Source organism: Bemisia tabaci, chromosome 1, assembly GCF_918797505.1.
Source record: "Bemisia tabaci chromosome 1, PGI_BMITA_v3".
Classification (NCBI taxonomy): domain Eukaryota; kingdom Metazoa; phylum Arthropoda; class Insecta; order Hemiptera; family Aleyrodidae; genus Bemisia; species Bemisia tabaci.
The window spans coordinates 62706871-62727603 of NC_092793.1; the positions used below are offsets into that span (position 1 = coordinate 62706871).

At 40.8% G+C, this 20733-nt stretch overlaps 1 protein-coding gene across 5 annotated transcripts; it reads left to right on the top strand.

Moving 5' to 3' along the window:
* Positions 1–6227: 6227 nt before the first annotated feature.
* On the top strand, positions 6228–13414 carry brun (trafficking protein particle complex subunit brun). Of its 5 annotated transcripts, none has more exons than XM_072305057.1 (3): positions 6283–6521; positions 8344–8506; positions 9084–13414. In XM_072305057.1, the coding sequence occupies exon 3, from the start codon at positions 9490–9492 to the stop codon at positions 12958–12960; it is 3471 nt and encodes a 1156-aa protein (XP_072161158.1). In that variant the 5' UTR covers positions 6283–6521; positions 8344–8506; positions 9084–9489; the 3' UTR covers positions 12961–13414. The 5 variants fall into 5 exon arrangements, with proteins under 5 accessions (XP_018912062.2, XP_072161158.1, XP_018912061.2 ...); XM_072305071.1 differs by lacking the exon at positions 8344–8506 and having other exon boundaries at positions 6284–6521; positions 9084–9232; positions 9983–13414; XM_019056517.2 differs by lacking the exon at positions 8344–8506 and having other exon boundaries at positions 6228–6368.
* Positions 13415–20733: the final 7319 nt, after the last annotated feature.

Sequence of the window (20733 nt, forward strand, 5' to 3'; positions counted from 1 at the left end):
TATGCAAGACGTCCTCACGGCTACTCTACACCGCATGATGCCGGACGACGACGCACCCGAGGACGAACGGCATACGGCGGTACGGGACTTCGTTGAGGTCGGTCGAGGCGGACCCTCCTGCCCCCCGCCCACTCTGAGAGACGTCACGGAAGCCGCCGCCCAGATTAAGCCAGGAAAGGCCCCGGGCAAAGACGGGATCCACGGAAGAGCACTCCGTGAGAGCATCCCTGTCCTCGGCCTCTGGCTTCTATCCATCTTCGTAGCCTGCTTCACCACCGGATACTTCCCCCGCGCTTGGAAGCGGGGAAAACTCGTCACAATCCCGAAAGGTGGAGCAGGCAGAAATATCAACGACATTTCCAACTGGCGTCCCCTCACAATGCTCTCAGAAGCAGGCAAGCTTCTGGAGAGGGTGATGGGGATCGTCACAAGAACGGCTCTGGGCGGCGACGGCCATGCCGACCAACAGTTTGGTTTCCGCAAGGGCCGCAACGCGATTGACGCGGTCCGCAGGGTAAACGAGCTCACGAAACAGAAAAACGCGTCGGGGCAGCGAGTTATGCTCGTCAGCCTCGACGTCAAAGGCGCTTTTGACAACGTGTGGTGGCCCTCTGCTCTAAAAGCAATGATAGAGAAGGGCTACCCCGAGAACGTAATCAACCTCTGGAGAAGCTACCTGCGAGACCGCGTCGTCAGCATCACCGACAGCGGTATCACGGTACTAAAAACGCTCACAAAGGGGGCCCCGCAAGGATCAGTGCGGGGTCCAGAAATTTGGAACCTAGTACCTGACACCATCCTTCTAAACTGGGCCGTGCCAAACTGCGAGATAGTCGCCTACGCGGATGATCTCCTCCTCGTAGTCTGGGGAGACACCTGGCGATCTGTCGGTGGCACGGCCCAGACAGCGCTAAATCAACTCTCAGAGTGGGCGGGTCTTCACAAACTGTCGTTCAGCACGTCGAAGTCCTGGAGGATGGCCTTCGGGACACATCAGCCAGCCCGTGTCCCGAGGGTAACCATCCTAGGCGAAGCGGTACCCCTGGAAGAGACGAAGGGCCGATACTTGGGGATCTACCTAGACCCAAGACAAAGGTTCGGAGAACACATGAAGGAGGCCGTGGGAAAAGCCGTCAGACTCTTCTTCGCTCTCCGCGGCCTCCTTCTAAAGTGCGAAATCAACACCAGGACCCTTCTCCAGGTGTACCGCGGAGCCGCTGTGCCCGCCGTACTGTATGGAGCAGAAATATGGGGCCGTCGCTGCATATACCAAACTTACCAACGGATCCTGGACCGCGGCCAAAGAATCTGTATGATAACATGCCTTGGAGCGTACCAAACCCTCTCCACAGAGGCGGCCGCGGTCCTAGCGGGAGAGCTCCCCTTAAGCATAAGAGCATCAGCAGCGGCGGCCTTAGACGAATGCCTAAGGACCGGCAGAACACAGTACGGCGGTCAGGAATTTATCAAAGGGGATAATACCAAAACTTCGATCAAAGAAGCGCTGAATGATAAGTCACTCGATATGTGGCAAGAGCGCTGGGACGTCTGCGAAAAGGGGGCCACCACGAAGGCCTTTGCACCAAGCATTCAAGCCCGCCTCGAAGCAGACGTCCGCTTCTCCCCCTACTGGGCACAGTTCTTCAGCGGACACGGAGGATTCGGCTGTCACCTCGTCCGAATCCGCAAGTCCGCTCAGGGACTGTGTCCGGACTGCAGAGTCCTTGATGACCCCGTCCACAGACTCACGACGTGCCCCTCCTTCACGGAACCGAGGGAGGGGCTACGGGGTCTAGGAATAGACCCCATCCCAGAAAACCTCTTGGTCAGGGCTGCGCGTGCTCCATCCTGGATTTGGAGAGCCCTGGCCAGGGACCGGACGGAGGAAATCAAGGCTCTTGCAAACGACTTCGACGTGGCTGACGACAACAACGACGACGACATCGATCCGGACGACCCGGATGATCCGGATCCCGGGCGTCCGGCAACACCCCCGAGGCCGCGTCCGAGGCGGGACGTGCGCGACGTCCGAAGACGTGTGGTCGAGGGGGAGCACGGGCTCTTGTGAGCTCCGCCCCCGCCACAAACCTCGCCGAGAGGACAAATCACAGCCTGTGGGAACATGCCTGCTGTGACAGGAGCCCACGGGCCCAGGGGGGGCTCGAGCCCTAACCCGCTCTCGGCATAGCCGAGGGCACTTTTTATAAGTGTTTATGTCCTCGCGGCGCAAGCTAAGTCAAAAGTCGCGAGCAATGTGAAATATTACCGATAGAGAAAAACATAGTCAAGAAAGAAAAGCGAAGAGGCACAAACGAGATCAATAGGAGAGAACCGATAATAGAAGGCACACTGAGATTGAGGAGGAGCTAAGTAGAAAAGAAAGTAAGTAAGGAATTATAAAAAGAATAATAAAAACAAAAGAAAATAAAAGTAAACAAAAGATGCCGTAAAATAAAAGATTGCCGGTTAGAGGGGGCAGTAGTATGGCCTGTTAGGCTAAGGCCCCCTCAACTAGGAAAAAAAAAAAAAAAGTATACTGAGTAGATGACATTATTGAAAAAATTTGCAGATTATAATATCACACCAAAAACACTTCCGTGTAAAAATGACCCGCCAAGCTAAAAATATAAATATTCGTCGCCTCAAAAGCAATGATATCAAATGAAGTAGACGCCAAGCAAATTTCCTGAATATAAATTGTAAGTTTCTCCTCCCTTCAACATTATTACCGGAAAAACGAAAATTATAGACAAAAAAAAATAATTTAAAAAAACCGATACAAATTTATCACCTTTTTTTGTAGTACAATTGTACAAAAAAAAATGATTTTTTAACAGTTGGAAAAATGACAGTAGATGTTTAATCATTTTACGTTCATCTTTAAAATTGAATGAATGCCTAATCTCAACAACCCTCCAAATCATGCTCGAGCTTATATTCTGAGTTCAGAAAAGTTGCCATAGGTAATTTTTAGTCATGTTAAAAATAATTATGGCAGGCGCAGAAATTCATCATGTTGTTGATTGAGCTTCTAATGATCTTACAATAGGTAGATATAGGCATTGAAAGTGTAGGAGTGCTAATCCAGTAAAGCACCGCACCTTCACTCCATGCTGTCGTAAAGATTGTGTGTCTGCCATTATTGTAGTGAAACAAATAAAGAATCGGGATATACTTACTTATGGGAATTCCTCCTTCAAGATATGATCAAAATAAGCAGATATTGATAGGTCAACAATGTATCGCTGAAGCAGAGGCGTCTAAATCCTCTTGAGGCAACGAACGGTGACAATCTCAACAAACTGGTGACGCTTCACAAATTTTGAATTTCCACATTCCTAGAGACACGCGCTGAAATCCTGTTTCTCACCCCTCTTTCCGACTGCTCTCCGAGTCCATGAGCAAGACAGGAAGAAAATAGGCAAGCTACCTACCACTGTTTGCCTACCTATATGTGTTTTTCTTAAACTTGATTTTCAAAGGTGACTCATGTAAAGAGCAACTGACAAACAAGATTTCAAAACCTGCCATTGCATTTCATTAACCTAAGACACAAACCCAACCTTACCATTGATATTCTTTCGCTTAGACTGTATATTATTCTCCCACTGAGATTCGATATGAACTCAATTCAAAAATCCTTCTGAATTTAATTATTTAGGTAGATTGGAATCTGGAGCTCTCAGTCTATCTGTAAAGCGCATTTACTAACATTCACTGCTGTCACAAGATATTTTTGCACAGGCAGAGCCACTTTCCACAGTTAATGCATCTCTAACGCCAAAGCTCAATTATGACAAGTGGTTCAACGACCAAAAATTGTTACACGCCTCAATAATAACCTTATTCTTATTTCAAATTGAAAATCTTGGATCACAGAGCACTCACCGAAGAATCTCCTTCCTTCTGCATCAGTATGAGAAGAGTGACGATACTTTAGAGCAATAACTTTGAACTAGTTTCAATAAATGATGGCTTCAGAATTTGAGTCATCATTTACTAGAGATTGGATCAAAGAAATAAGTCAGCAGGTCACGGTTGTGGCTGGAGTCACACTTCCAGTAGGACAATCAGGAAATACGTACACGGATAACACACAAATTCAAGAGCTATGCAGCTCTGATTGGATCAGATTTTGGATTTAATCGGTAGATTGAAATGAAAAAATTCGGTGCACTACTTAAAGGGAAGCAGGGTGCCTTATCTTGAAATCCTGGGCAAATCGTGCGGATGCAGTAAAAAAGTTCTCCGCAGATGATGAACTGGTGGGTAAGGCTATTACTCAATTGTAGCCTGTAAAGCTCTTTGCTTGCTTTGCTTCTGTAGTCATAAAATGTTGATTAGAGTTGCAAGAATAATCTGAAAAAGCAGTAATAAGCCTGGATTCCATCTGACACTAAACACCTTCACTAGAAAATAACGTCCTACGTTTAGCTAAATAAGGGTAAGTAAGCCACATATAACTGAAGGAATCACGCAAAAGTGCTTAAGCAACAATTATAGTAAAATTATGATTGTAAAAAATGTTGAATGATGGCAAAATTAAAGCTAAATCGTGGGATTAGTTACGAACGGTATAATCGATAATAAATCCGCCATATTGCCGATCGCGCACCTGAAAATCGCATTTGAAGTCGGAATTTCAACTAATTTCAACCTCCGGTTCGTTTACGCGGAGTGCGAAAACCTAGTCTTTAGTGTAAAATAAGGTTTCAAACACAAATTTCGGAAACCTACATTTCGTTAGTTCCGTATCGTTTATGCCGTGATTTGAACCTTGGTTTCAAACCAAAGACATAAAGACGGAGCGCTCGTATCTAAAAGCACGGGAAAAAGTGAAGCTAGGTTCGGCGCTGCGCGCTTGTGTGAGTGTGTAAATGAGCGCGGAATCCATGGCGGCAAACGGAAATTTGATTTGAACTTGTCCTCTTGATTTTTCCTTATTTCTTCTTCGAAACGTGTTTTAAATGCTTAAAACGATTATATTAAAAAAGTTCGGTCTGCGTCCTAATATATTACACCTACTTTTGCTCGGTAACAGGCAGTAATCTCAGATAAAGTTAGTTTTTTCTTCTGCTTATGGTGGTTCTGCAGGTTCAAACAGGCCGTTACAGTTCTAGATCTACGTTACTCCCAAATGAAATCAGTCGGTCGACGACGGACCGAAACTAACCTAAAGTTAATAAATATGAGTGTGTACCTGAATTTGGGCAAAAATCAACCTAAAATACTTTGTTTCCGCAATTTTATTTATTAGTTCCCGCCCTACATTTGAATTCAAACTTGTCCGATTTCGCCGCCAATCCTCTAGCCAATAGTAGAGGTGATTGAAAAGAAGCTCTAGAAGCTTCATTTTTTGCTTTTAGTGCTCCGTCTTTATGTCTTTGTTTCAAACTCAGGTTTCGATTGAAGTTAGATTAAGAGGCTCGCATAAACATAGCTTACTGAGAGTCAAGACAACACCCTCATGGAGTCACAAACGGGAATAAAGATTACAGAAATTGAACGTTTTTCGTAATCTTTGATCGGCTCATTCTTAAATTCCTTTCTCCGTTCCTTCTTTCATTCCGTTTGTTCCTTGTCGAACCAGTCGAACCCGAAATTCCTCGGTCCATTACAGATTATAATCTTTGCAATTGGTGAAAATGTAATCTTTATTCCCGTTTGTGACACTGTGAAGGCCTAAAATCCGGTTAACCAATCAGAAATGGATTTGCATTGTCTTGACTCTCAGTATAAAGGGACTCTAGTAAAAGCTTCCACCTGTCGCTAGGAGGCCAGCGGAGGGTCTCTTGTCTCTGCTCCCTATAGACGCTATTAGTGCAACGTCACAGAAAAGCGATATATATCGATTTTTTCGCACTGGTAGCATTGAAAGAGGTTATGCCAATGTTATTGTTTGGATCCAATTCGATATAATAGATCGTATTCGATACATCAAACGGGTGAGATTGTATCGATATCGATTGGTTCAAAACACAAACATAGCCTCAAAATTAAATTCAGAAATTTAAGAAAACGGGTCTTTTGTAACAGATTTTTCATTCTTTTGAGTACCAAATGCCAATGCAAAGTGAAATTGTCAGGAAATTTCTCGTTTTCGGCTTTTCCGACTTAAATCCCTCTAGCTGGGTTTGAGGTTATGTTCTATTGTTTTGAACCAAACGATACATCGAACCGTTATCGAATACGGTCTATGGAGAATCCCTATGATGACGTCGCCACTAATAGCGTCTATACAGGTACTGTAGCCGCCATATTTGTTTACGAAATTATCATCACTTATCATTATCACCACGCACCAGTTATGAGAGTTATCTTTTCTTATGGTAGCGTGGAACAACTCATTGCAATAACTTTTTTTAAATGTAAGTTTAGTAATTTAAATCCTCACTCAAATATATGTTTTTAATAATGTCGTCCTATCAACTCACCAATTCATCCATGACCAAATCACACCTTTCAGATCTTATTGAACTAGCAGAGCTAGCTGGAATTCTCATACCGCATGACATCTTGAGGTAAATTTCCTTCAATCTGTTAAAGTTCCAAATTTTTATGCTGTTAAGAGCGGGTTATCTACGTTTCGTGCATGTCTGAGCACATGGATGCATAGCATCATGGATATTCGATTTTGTTAGCTCTGATTCCAACTAGTTCAATTGATGACTTGATGAGTGACCTCTGAAGAGGAAGGGAGTTCCAGCCATTTTTTTTCCAATGAGCATAATAATTTGAAAACTGGACCTTGGGTATGTGTAGCCAGTGAAATTGTTTCTAAATTTCAATGTACCAAAATTATTTAAACCTTTTTACATTCTGGTACATACCCTACATCTGAGTGGATGTATTCAAGAAATGCATTCATGGGTGATTTCTTGATGACAGGAACAGCTAAAATGTGCAACACCTTATAAATGGACAGCATTTGGCAATTTTGAACTATAAATTCTGGCTCTTCAGGTAAAACACTTATGTGCACGGGGAAACTAATGGCACTTACGTTGGTTTTAAACCAAACTAGAATTTATAGTTCCAAATTGCAAAATGTAGTCCAAATATAAGTGCACCAATTTTAACAAAATTTCATTACCTCATTTTGAAGGTATTAAACTTCCCCTTTTCAACTTTGGCACGAACCATTTTGATGCAGTACAAAGTTGTTGTGATTGATAAACAAGCCATAGAATCAGGTATCAGCTGTTCCTGCGGGACTGCTGGGGGCTCATGCAAACCTGTCAAATCATGTCAGTTATGTAACTGATCCAGTGTAACCAATACTCGAAAATGCTTTTAAGTTTTCTAATTTTGGGGGCTTCCTTTTAGATTTATAATATTTATTTGAGGATTATGTGTCGTGAGGAATTGGTGCCACACACCTTAAAATCATTGGTTTTTATAAAAATTAAAGTTTTTGTTGCCGAAAAAACTGACTTGTCCGTAATGGTTTGGTTGAGAAGACTTCAGCGAACAATTTGATAACAGCTTTGAAACTCCTGGCTTTATCTAGAGTACCTGTATAGCGAGAGTATAGACAGATGTGAAACTCCGAAAATCTATCAGGTCTTTACCGATGCCTCCGTGAATAAAGTTAGGGCCCAGAAATGCAGCCAACCTATGAATTTCGAATGTCCAGAGCAATTTACAAATACAATTGTTACGAACTGTCGTTTATAAAGCATGTATTTGGCTTACTTCTTGCCTAAATTTACTTATTTTTGCGAAAGAATGCTCATCTATGTACATCATATTTTTCAGCATTGATAAGTTCAGGAACAACATTTCTGTTGATTTTTCAACTTGGTTTTCAATCGTTTGTAACCCACGGCAGCACGACTATTCCCTTATCATGAAATAATTCTTATGCCAAACGTCTACTTCAATTCATCCACACTTACTGCAGTAATAAGCCAGCTTCTCTCAGCTCTCAGTACCATCTCAGAGGAGGTTAATCGAAAGCCTTGTACCTCCGAGAGTGGTATGTGAAGGTTGCTTTGATGATCATCAGTTTATTACTTGTTCAGAGAGGAGTGTTACCTACGCTGAAGTTATATTTTTGCAAACATTCATGGCTTATGAGCTTTCAAGCCTGATCTCAATCAATACTGTCCTGGAAGTTCCAATGTTCCTATATACCGTTTTAAAGTATGTACTACCGAAGGTTTTCATGTATCCAAAATTTGGCTGGCTAAGAGGATTCGACAGGGGTTCAAGTTGAAATCTGTGATAGGAGATCTCGTTACTGTCGACAGCGCACTTAAAAGACTGCGATGTATGAATTTTCGTGATCTTACCTATGTTGTGATAAACTTTCGAAAATTCATTGCAGTTTTTCAAATCTAGGGAAAAATAAGTTCGAGCCTTCTATTTGAGCTTCTTACCTTGCTGAAAAATTTCAGCTCAATTGATGCTAAAATAAAGCCGGAATCCTGCAGACAGCAATGGAACTGCTGAGCGAATGCGGGAGTTAGGCACGGTTCCAGGTGAAACTCTACAAAACTAGGCTGTAAGTTGAAATTTGGAAAATATCATTTTAAGCAAAGAGTTTGAGTGACCTACTGTAATATTTTTAGCTCAATCAATGCCCAAAGAATGCCCATGAGTGTATTTTCCGTAGGGTAGCGTCACAGTGGGGAATGAAATCATTTACCCTTCCCCTCTTGCCACAGATATGTTTCAAGAAACAGTTCCCCTTGGCTGATTAAACTTGACCCTGGATCCCAGTTATGATTTATACTAAATTCAGACCTATCTATTCCCTCGTTTTTACTTTCTCGCTCCCCTAGTAGTCCAGGCAATTGGGCATCAAATATGGGCTCTTGGGGAAAATTTCCCGGAAAACTTTTTGATGAGTGATTCCTATGTATTTTTGGACGCTGAATCCGAATTTTGCATTTGTGTAAAGATCTTTTCGCCGCTAAAGTCGCCATTTTGAAAAAATGGCCTAAAAATGGCCTTAAGGAACGCTTCAACTTGACAGGAATTAACATGATGGGCAACAGGCCCATGTGAAATAATATTTGTGCAACTTTTAAATTACTGTATAATTAACCATTGCATTTAATTTGCCTGCATTGTTTCAGGATACTAATCGAACTGCTAGAATTTGGGCTTCACCCGTATGCTGTTAAAAGTTTACTGCGAGAAATCTACAGGAGCAGAATAGCACCCAAGAGACAACCTGTCAAAGTGTAACTACACTTGGACATAGGATTCAAAACTTCACTAAAAAGTGAGTGTGTGGTTAATAAATCATAACTGAATCTACTCCAACCTGATAGTATTTAAAAATATTTAAAGAATTTAGTGTTTTAAAATGAATCAGAAGTAGATTTACTCCAACTTAAAATATGTATTATGTCTCTTTATTGAATGAAAATGGAATGCATAAAAGTTGCATTTGTTTATATTGATTCTGTGTCAGATCAATCTTGCTGATTACGTCCAGCAGTACAAGATTCCGTCGGTTTGATTCAAAGAAATGTTCCAATGAGATCATCTGTAAGCGTAATACTTTCAGGTCCCACTTCAGGTCAAAGTATGTCTCACCCAGACTACGATCAAACACCGCACGACCATGCCTGCTTGCTCGTTCTTATTAAACACCTTGGAGAAACCCTGACCAGCAAATCATTTTCCCGCCTGTTTGATAGAATCAGTCGTCTACATCATCACAAAATTTGTGACAGTGCTGGGATAACAAGGGACGTATATATTCGTTTTTCTAAAGAATATCCTGTGGGAAATAATGACTGGGGGGACTTCCAGACTCATCGAAGACTTTTAGGTCTTGTCACGATTGCTAAAAGTAAGTCCCAGATAGAGTTCAATGAAATATGTCGTTTGCACGAGTGTCTGAAAGTCAAGTATCAATCTACCATTATTGACTCCCGTTGTATCATGTTCGGAGTCAACACTCCTGCAACTCCTGAGTGCTCTATACCTGCAAACTTCAAATCACAAGCTCTTTATTTTCCTTCAGATATTGATGGGAACGGAGAGTTGGATGATCATATAACAGAATTTATCCTAGGGCTCTTCTGGATTCTTGAATCTAAACGCTTAGAAAGATGCCGCGAAAAAATTGATCGAGTTTCGCTTCTCCTCGCACCATTTGAAAAGAGAGATTTTGTAGGACTAGATATCGAATCACGAGGGAATAAAAAACGATGGCTGGGACGCATGACCAAGCACTTAGGTGACTTATCGTTGCAATGTGGTTTGCCGGCAGAGGCACTGACGTACTATCACTCGGCTGTTGAAACCCTTCGAAGTATGCATGATTGGCTTTGGCTGGGAGGAGCTGCTGAAGGCTTGGCTGCAGCGTCTGTGATTTTATTATTTCCTAGACTCGCCAAAGTCGTACCTGTCCAAAGAAATGCATCTTTGCAAGAAGGTAGCTCACCAAAATCTCGCTCCAATTCTGAGGATTTTAATCCATTTGGCAACTCACACAAGCCGCTCAGCGCAAGCACCATGCAAAATCTCCTTGGTTATGATGAAATATTGAAAAGTTACAGAGAAGCAATAATTCACTATAGTAAATATCAGAATGCAGGTGTTATTGAAACTGAAGCATGTTTCAAGGCTGCAAGGATTGCCGTAAAAGAAAACTCAGTACTGCAAGCTCATTCATTTCTTCAGAATATCATCCTCATCAATTTAACTTTAACTGAAGAAGAGAAGATTCAAAGATTAATGAGCTTGTCAAACCTTTACACAAACATAGGTTTTTTGAGGAAAGCATCGTTCTACCGGAGGCTAGCTGCCACTCGATATGTTTCCGTGAAAAATCCTCAAACGAACTGGGAACAATGTTATCAACTCATGTTGCAATCTTTACCTGGGTACAAACTAACACTTGATCCAATGGACTATGTGTGTGATAGGTTTAATGGCTGGCCAAGGATTCAGAAACAGGTCTTAAATGATCTTGTTGTTGCTGCTAAAAGGCTTGGTAACCCAGGTCTTGCCACCCGTCACATGACATTTCTCCTTCAAGTCATGTGGCAACATTTGACACCTCCAGAAAAGCAAGATTTCTCCCTTCAACTTCAAAAACTGACAGTTCAGTGTGAGGGATCTCCTGTCACTATTATTCTCGATTCGGGTCTTGTTGTTCCGCCTGCTAATTTACTGAATATCCCCCAGCTTGAGAGCTTTGTGATCCAAAATTTAAAACCACATCTGCGGCCAATTAAGCTTGAGAAAGTGAAGCATGATTTTGGCCCTTTTCTGTATACACCCCTCAGTCTTGGTTCATTGGAAAAGAAGTCAGTACAGTTGGATCAAAAGCTAGATTATTGCTGGGTGGCTAATGAACTGTGTGAAATAGTTTTAGAAATTAGCAACCCTCTTTCATTTGAGTTGGAAATTTCCAATATGTTGATCCTTACAAGTGAATTAGTATTTGAAAGTGTGCCTCTCTCTGTAACTTTGGCTCCAGATGCATCTCATCACAGTGTGACGCTAACTGGCACACCAAAAGAAGATGGAAACTTGGAAATCAATGGCTACTCAACTCATACTCTTGGGGTCAAATCCAACTGCCGCCTTCGAAACATCCCCAATATTCCCCAAAATAATTTTACAATTCAAGTAATTCCCCCAATGCCAAGATTACAGGTTACAACATCTTTACCCCCTCTGCTTTTTAAATTGGAGCCGTCTGCTACAGTCACAATTTTTGCCGGCGAAAGAATGGAATGTTTAGTAACCCTGCATAACGAGGGGAATCAACCCATCGATCAATTGGATATCATCGTAGAGTCAATGCTAGATCCCAGTGTTCAGCAGCAAATGATCCACTGGGACCATAAAGGCTTAACAGGGCACCTACCACTCTTACCTGGGGCATCTGCAACCTTCCCGATTTCTTTGTATGGAGTAAATAATTTTCTGGCCCCTCATGGATTGAATCCCAACCAAGATTTCAGTGCTGGGAAGAACAGTTCAATGTCTGGCCCAAGTTCATTCCCATCCTTCAGCTACCGACAAAGTCCTCTTGAGAGGAGTACTCCACCATCAACTTGCACTGCATCAGTCAGATCTGGAGCAAGTAGCTTAAATTCTTTAAATTCTCAGTTGAACAAAGTAGGAGTAGATAGTCCGAGAAAAATTGAGTGCTATGTTAATCTTCATTATAGTGGTGGACCTGGACTAGTAGCTGGCTATTGCCGTATCACATCTCTTGTTATCTACATTGAAATTATACCATCAATACTCATCACCAATTGGGATGTACTTCCTGCCGAAACAAGCGAACAATTTTATCTCGTTTTGGATATCAGCAATATGACAAGTCAAGAAGTAGAGCTTAAGTATACCGCTTCCAAAACTATTCTTATCGAACAGTCAGAGTCTTGTCGAATTCCGATTCCTATTGACAGATGTCCCCTATCTCAAACTCAGGTGAATGACGAAGGTGATATGCTGAGTGGGAATCAGAAGTCATGCAACGAACATGTCACCTCCCACGTTTTGTTGGAATGGAATGTACCCACTGCTCTGCGGAAAGGAATGGCATCTTTGAATGGTATCATTCTCTCCCCAGAAATGCTGGACATAGTTCGAACATCTCCAATTGACTGGAAAATAACTGTGAATTCTAAAAGTTTGAAACCACAGTCAGAATTTATCACACAGGTAGGAGAACTGTTGGAGTTTGAAGTCGCATTGCACAATTTACTCGGGCAACCTCTTCAGAATTTAGCTTTGCTTGTGCAGTTTTATCAAGATTATCAGAACGGAGTAATCAATAGTCAGCTGGACTCATGTCTTGCCATTGCAGGAACTCCGGAGACGAAATTCTGCCAAATTTTAGAATTCGGGAGCATACACCATGGATGTAATGTCATATTCTTCAGTGCTGGTCAGTACAAATTAAACATAGAATGCTGCTTTCAAGAAAAGTATGTATGGCGCTTAGTTCCACCTCTTATAATAGATGTAAAAAACTAGGCAATGAATTGTCATCTATGACCTAAGAGTATTTTTTGTCATTCATTGCAGTCCTTTATTTGTTAATCTTCAGCCTGGGCCACATTTATTGTGTAATACTGTGAGAAAAGTATCTTGGTCTGATGGTGATTGTGAAAACTTTTTTTCTCCAGTTTCAATCTTTTATGGGAATTAAAATTATTCTTCATTTTTGTGTGTATGTGCATTTATACCTTAATCCCCGAATTAATAAAATTATATTCATCTCTATCTCCACAATGTATGTAAAACTTTCCATGAAATTAGTAGTAAGCTTTTCGTTTAGATTTTCAAATAAACACTCTTCCTCATTGTTATTTATTTTTCTGGTTAATATTTTATTTTTCTACTTCTCATTAAAGATTATCAATGTAAAAATGTTGCTTGTATCCACCCAGGCATTGTTTTCTAATAAAACTTAAGATCTCTTGTGTTCTTTATTTTGTGGGTTTCTACATTTTCTGTCCTCTATTTCAGTTTCTTTGTCTCCGTTTATCATAAATTCTTCTAAATTATGCCATCAAGTACTAATATTCCTCGTTCATTTTGAAATCAATGTTTGATGTTAAATCCCCCGTGGAGATAGGCTCTTTATGGATGGGCCTAAAATATTAGTCTCTCAGTGCCAATCGTAGTCCAATGAGCTTGTTTAGTAATGTTTAATTCCTGCATTTCTGAAAACCAGAGGGTGCACAGAGTTCACAGGAATTATTGTCCTCGATTTTTTTTAACAAAATTAACCCCCGAAAAACGAGCCCAAAGTTGCGTATTTCGAGCTTCCATTTGAACGGCGGGTCACTAAAAATGGCCGCCGCAGAAAGCGCCCGTCGTAGAGTGCACCCAACGACTGCAGCGTTCTACAGCCCCTTGTAGGACATCGCGCCGCATCGCTTGCGGACTATACTGCCGTGCTAAGGAAGAACGCCGTATGAACCATCAGATTCAAACTGAGATATTTACGTTCAAAGTCCACGGCATACCTCTCCCAAGTAGCATTTTTCAACGGAAAAATCGCAATTTTATCGGCGATAAAATCGCGATTATCCTCGATTTTATCGGCGATTAAATCGCTAGGATCATCAACATCTGAGCGATTATCCTCGATCTTTTCGCGATTTTATCGGCCCGAAAAAATTGCGATTTTATCGCGATAAGATCGAGGATAATCACTCAGATGTTGACGATCCTAGCGATTTTATCGCCGATAAAATCGCCAAAAAAAAGGGGTTTACGCTATTAGCCGATTGCCGTTAGGTTCAGCCGTCAGGTCGTTTAACGAAGACGAGCGTAAAATCCCCGGAGCCTCCGCGGGGATTCGAACCCCAGTCGCCACGGTGGTAGGCCAGCACTTTTCTACTAGGCTATGGCCGCTATATGATTCATGGGTGTGAATTGAAGCCTCTTATACATGGATCGGCGCTTCGCAACCTTACAACTTTTGTCATTGCGTTGACTGACACCGAGTTTGCATTGGATTTTTTTTTTTTTTATTTTCCCTCCTCCGTATTTTATTTCATACCTTGCAATACGGTTGGTAAAATAAGGTTCTGTTGGCAATCTCATAGTTCTGTCTCGGTAAAATTACCAATAATAGTGAGATGGCAAAGTTACCGATGGAGCTTGGTACAAACGCCAACATTTTTTATCGACTGTGGTAGAATTATCGAGATAAAATGGTAAAGTTACGGGGAATTGATTACCAATAAAAGTGGTACATATTCCTACCTGAAAAAGCAGTAAAAATACCGGTTTTTAGGTAAGCTTACCAATCTCCCTTGGTAACATTACCAATAATTGGTAAAAAAAGTGAGATGGAAAAGTTACCAACGGACCTTGGTAAAAACGCCGAGAATTTTTTCTTAGTGTGGGCGTACCTACCACCATTCAAACCCCCCGCCCAACCTTGTATCGAGTCGTTCTTACACCTCCGCTAAAGAACATCTTCCATAAGCGTCATTCATGCGTTATTGGGCGTTGATGAGAAATTTCAATTTTATCCCTACAAAACGTTCAATGAAATCGAAATTTTTTGCAATTTATCGCGAAGAATCGCCGTCAATAAAATCGCGATTTTATTGCAATTTAATGCGATGAAATCGCGATTTATCGCGATTTTTTATCTGATAATATTGCATTAAATATGCACAGTCGATTAAATCGCGATACATTCTCCGATTAAATCGCAATTTATCGCGATTACTGCTACTTGGGCTCTGCGAGATTTGCGAATTTTAAGTTTTCGTCTTCTCCTATTGACAGCTTGATCCTTTGGCTGTTCATTAGTGCTTAGATCATTTGCAAAAAGATAATGACTTCCTGTAAAATCACAAAAGAATGAGGGTATGTCGGACTCACGGCAAACTGCCCGTGCAGGCAGGGTCCTTTCACTGTGCCGATTTTGCCGTGTGCCCATCCTAGTGGCGAGGACGCGTTTCCAACGCTGCCGGCTGCGGTATAGGGATTTCACCTCTTTCGTTTCTGTGAGGTTTATTTTTGCAGGAATCATTTAACCTATAACCAAGATCATTGACCGTCCGTGTTTTTAAGGTGTAGAGCTATTTTAAAAATTGAAATAAAAATTAAAAAGGGAAGACAATGCGAAAGTAACTGCAATTGAAGCGGGAGCTTCATATTTTTCTGTTTTATTTGTATGTTTCTTATTTGAATTAGGGGCATGTTAAATTGAAAGTTGGCCTTAAATGAAGAAAGTGAGTACTGCGCGAAAAAAATTGTGTTAGTGGTTAGTACCCCGTTAGCAAGATCGAGCTCCATCGCCGATTCTAGCGGTGGACGGTGCCAAAGCGGAATCGCTTATCCACATAGAGGAGCGGCAGTGTAGCTAGAGATATTCACCCGTTTGAATGTAGATACCTCGCGTCGGACTCATTGTCAGCGTCCGCGCGCCGCTGCTCGCGGCATTCGTGGCGGCACTTGGGCTCCGAGCCCGAGCGCCGCTTCCCGCTGCAGCCGGAGCGGCGGTGTAGCACTGACGCAAGCGGCCTGCGCGCGGCGTCACGCAGCGCTTTCCTAGCGGCAGTTCTGACTAATAATGAAATCTATTCGGTTTTTTTTTCTTTTTTTAAATCGGATCTTCAGGGAGTATATTTATTTCTCAAGAGAATATAATTACATATCGAGGCTAAAAAGCTCCAAAATAAAATGTCAAAAATACTACTGATTTTCATAATCCATGAAATTTTTTCTCGTCTACTTTTGACTTCATTCCTCAGTTTTTTAGCTTCAAAATTTAATCAGACATTCTTGAGATGTAGATATACTTCCTGTGGATCTAATTTTTTTAGGAGTAATCCCAATAAAACTCATAGTAATATATCAAAGTGTTTTCAATACACAGAACACCAAACTAAACTTATTAAACAAGGTGATTTTCTATATTATCTTGAAAATCTATTTTTCTAGGAGATAAGTTGCCTTGTGGATAAATGCGGTATGTCGCTAATAAAACTATTTATATTGAAAAACTGTTTGTATGTGGTTGCAGAAATGTTAAAAGAAATTCTCATAACTTTTCCCTGTGGCTAACTCGATTTACTTTCAACAAGTAAGAAAGAAGAACATTTTAACTAAGAAAAAAAAAATTAAAAAAACTCAGATGTATACCAACAAAGATATTTCATTATTATTACCATAATTTCATTTCAAATTGAATAGCTTCTAAATTTAAGATGTAGATTATATACTGAAAAAACAATGTGACAAGTTACTTGAAAAAGAATAAAATTAAAATCAAAAGGAAGTGGTGCATGGATCAGATAAACTATGGGTTTAGTGATGATATCCCTTCGATGTAGGACTGCTGGTGTTGCGTTGAAACTTTTGTAAGGCCAAACAAAAATACAAGAACACAGGCGAGGCTCAAAAAGAAAACTACCAACAATGTAGGTGGCTACCTACCTTCTAACATAACATAATAACATAAACATGAACATTGACATAAACTAATGACATAAATTAATAAAAACAATTGGTAATCTCAATGAAATAATACTGCACCATTCCATCATAGCTTCTTTGCTGTTTCTGTACCCCACTTGGAACCATCAACAGTCGATAGAAAACTTTCTCATGAATGTGAGTGAGTGTTCCATGCTCCAATAATTCCTCTGACTCCCAACAATGAATGGCTGATTATTCCTACGTTCAAGATTTGTTGGAATCATTATAATCAAGATAAGATCATTCATTTTGAAACTAACACAAAAAAGGGAGCTTTTCTAACATGAGGAAACAATCCAGAAACACTCCAAAAATTCCTAAACGGGTTGTGATAATGAATAAGTGACATTACAGGATTCAAAGGCAACTAACAACATGAAAAAAAATGGTATATAATAAAGTTAACTAAACTTCAACGCCAAGTAGACCCGTTAAAGAGTTATCCTAGGTTGTCTATCAAATTAATTGTTTTCCTCATCCTAATACTATTCTCCTCATCTCCTCCAAGATAAACAAGAGATCAACCAATAGAAGAAGACAAAAGAGAAAAGTAGGTACGTAAAATGAACATTGCGCTGGATCTATAAAAATATACAAAATACACAAGGTGTCCCGGAATTAACACAAAATACTGAAGGGGACAATTCTTCTGGTCGAAATGGGATTTTATTTCCTAATTGACATGGGTCCTCAAATCAAATCTCACTACTGCACTGCATCTCTTTCAGTCTTATTTTGACCCTGAGAATCACCTCCCTCAGTATGTTGCGTAATCCTGCAACACTTTGTCCACAAAACACAGTTGTTTAATCACCGGTAGGAGGTAATTTGAAATATAAATCTTAAGAGAGGTAAAACTAAATTGAGACTTTGTTGGTAAAGATAAAAACAATATGTGGACAAGGAAGGTTAATGAGAAATTAAATAAAGTACAAAACATCAGAAGACTTAAAAATAATAGTAACTTTTGATTAAGTGACAATTTACGTATAGTTGACCCATTTACGTGTCAACCTAGGTTTGCTAGCACATGAGAGTTTTTTCCCTCTTGTTATAATTCTCCACAATAAACAGCCATTAACTCTAAAACAAAAAAATCCCCCCCCCCCCTCCCTAATGTTCAATGAGTAGGGTGATTGAAAATAAACATGAGCGGATGATTGAGTCATGCCCTAAGTTCTAATGTTTAGTAATACTTAACATTGCCCTTAATCTCATAAACACACAAATGAAGGAATCCTTATGAAGAAAGGGAATTTTCTAGGAAATTTAGATGCGTTCCTCATATTCATCTTGCTAGGATTATAAACTGAACACCTAATGGAAGAGATTTGTAGTTTAAAATAACTCAGAAATAAATGACATACCAAAACTTACTTAATTAGACAAACAAGAGATCAGTTGATTGAGGGAAACGAAAGAAAAACAGCATTTTAATCCCAGCCCCCCCCCCTCCCAAAAAAAAAATAAATAAAAAAAGAACTCGGATTAGTGAAATATTTAATCCTAAAAACGTGCGAGTAGTTCTAGTCCAGTCAAATTAGATCAAATATCTCGGATTAGAGGAAAAAATTCCCATACAAGCGATTTTTGGCTAAAGTTACTTGTTTGGGTCTAGAGAGGCACAGGCTAAAAGTCCCCATTGATATCCCTTGTGCTTAGCCCCCCAGCCCCCCCAAACCCCCCCAAAAAGGCTAAAAATTCGATTTTTCGGCTATATCTCGAGAACGGTTGGAGATAGCGAGTTGAGTATAATTAAGAAAATGTTCCTCATCAAATTCTGCATAAAAAAGTTTCTTATGCTTTTTCCTCTCCGGGCACTCCTTGACCCTCAAAATGGCCGCCGCGCTGGGGCGTCCTATCGCGCTCCCTCACTGTACGCGCCCAAGTACGGCTCTAGACCGCGCTGCCATGCCGCGCCGCGCCGGTTGCTGCGCTAGCCGTCGAGTATCTCAACCTTCTCACACCGTCGCTCTCTATGCATGCCTGGAATTTACATGATATGCAATAATTATGTATACTCACCTTGTTTGCTATGCAAAATTCTGTTTTCAGCCAGTAAACTTTGATGCTTGAGAAATTGCCTTCAGGCGAGATAAAGCTTGAAAGCAAGAAAATATAGTTTGATGACAATTGAATCCGAATTATTGTCCTACATATTGGTGCGAGGCCCGATTCCCGGATTTCAAATAGATCAAAATTTAAAAAAAAAATAAATAAATCTAGCTCAGAACCTGGACTTCGCGTCGCGCGCTCAGAGTTTCGCGACACGATTGAACGACAGTTTTCATCAGCTGATTCATCGCCGGAGTGTTTTTCAACTCTCTCCTCCTTTCCCCTCATCTAGTTCATTTTTTCGGAGATGGCTCGGCGAGTTGCAATTTGTTTTAGTCCACGACGAACCTTGGCCGCGTTTTTTTTGTCATGTTTTTTGAGTGATCAAAATGGAACAGGATACTGAAACTGTGTGCGTTTTGTGCGGAACTTTAATTACCATTGACAATCGCGTTGTTGCAAAGGATAAAGCACTTTTAACTTTAATCGAAGCTAGTCACGAAAGAGATGATGATAGATGGGTTGAATGGGAGGTCTTAAACGCGTCAAAGCAAAGCATACAGGTGCATTCAACGTGTCGCAAAAATTATACGCGGCGTAACTCGATCTTGGCTGCTGTGAAAAATCGTCCCGCTGACGACGTGCCCCAATGTGCTTCACCGATTAAAAAAAAACTTAGGGTTTCCGATCATGTGTTTAACTTCGTGGAAAACTGCATGTTCTGTGGTCTGGACGCAGGAGAAGAATTTGAGCAGAAGCAGTTGAAGTATCCAAAGGATCGAAGGGTCAGGGTTGTTCGTGTGGAGAGTCTTGAATTTACACACAGTGTTTATAATGTTGCAAAGGGACGGAATTCCGACGTTGATAAGCAGGTAATGCAACGTTTATCCAATGTAATAGATCTAGTTGCTGAAGAGGGAAGGTATCACTACCCTTGTTACATTGATTTTCGAAAGCACGCCTCCGTCAGTGACAAGGAAACGGGGAGACCAAATGATCCTAAACTTGAAAAAAGCATGGAAGAAATTTTTTCATTCATGGAAAATTCCAGCGAAAGTCAATTTTCTCTGCATGAGCTGCTTCAGGTACCCTCTGCATTCATTCCAACGTCAAAAACTCTCCTTAAGAAATTAAAAGAAAAGTACAGGGATGACATTATCTTCGCTGTTCAGAAAACGAAAGAAACTGTAGTGTGCTTGAAAAGGTTTGGTCATAAACTTATAAATGATGCTTGGTACAAAAGTAGAAATGAAAACGAGACAGAGGAACGTCTTAGAATCGTGAATAAAGCCGCGGAAATTATAAGAGAAGACATTAGTTGCATGTTATTTGACACGTCAGTTTATGATATAAGTGAAAATAACTTGAAAAATTTAAATGCCATGGTCCCTCCATCTTTATTGACGTTTTTGAACGAAATTATTTTAAAGAAGAAAAAAGGAAATAATAGGTCGTTCGAAACAAAATGTACAGCTATAGCACACGCAATTTTAGCCGCAACGCGGCCGCGTTCATTCCTCTCACCTCTTCAAATTGGGCTAGGAACATACATACATAGAAAGTTTGGCCATAAAAGTTTGCAGAACATCTTGCATGAATTAGGATTTTCTGCGTCCTATAGTGAAATCCAGCGATTTGAAGGGAGTTACTTAGTCCAAGAAAGTCCGCGTATCTCAGACAATGCGTTTCTTCAATTCGTATTCGACAATGCCGATTTTAATGTGAACACCATTGACGGGAAAA

Coding starts and splice junctions, on each gene's coding strand:
- brun (XM_019056517.2), top strand. CDS start 9,490: ATGAGATCATCTGTAAGCGTAATACTTTCAGGTCCCACTTCAGGTCAA.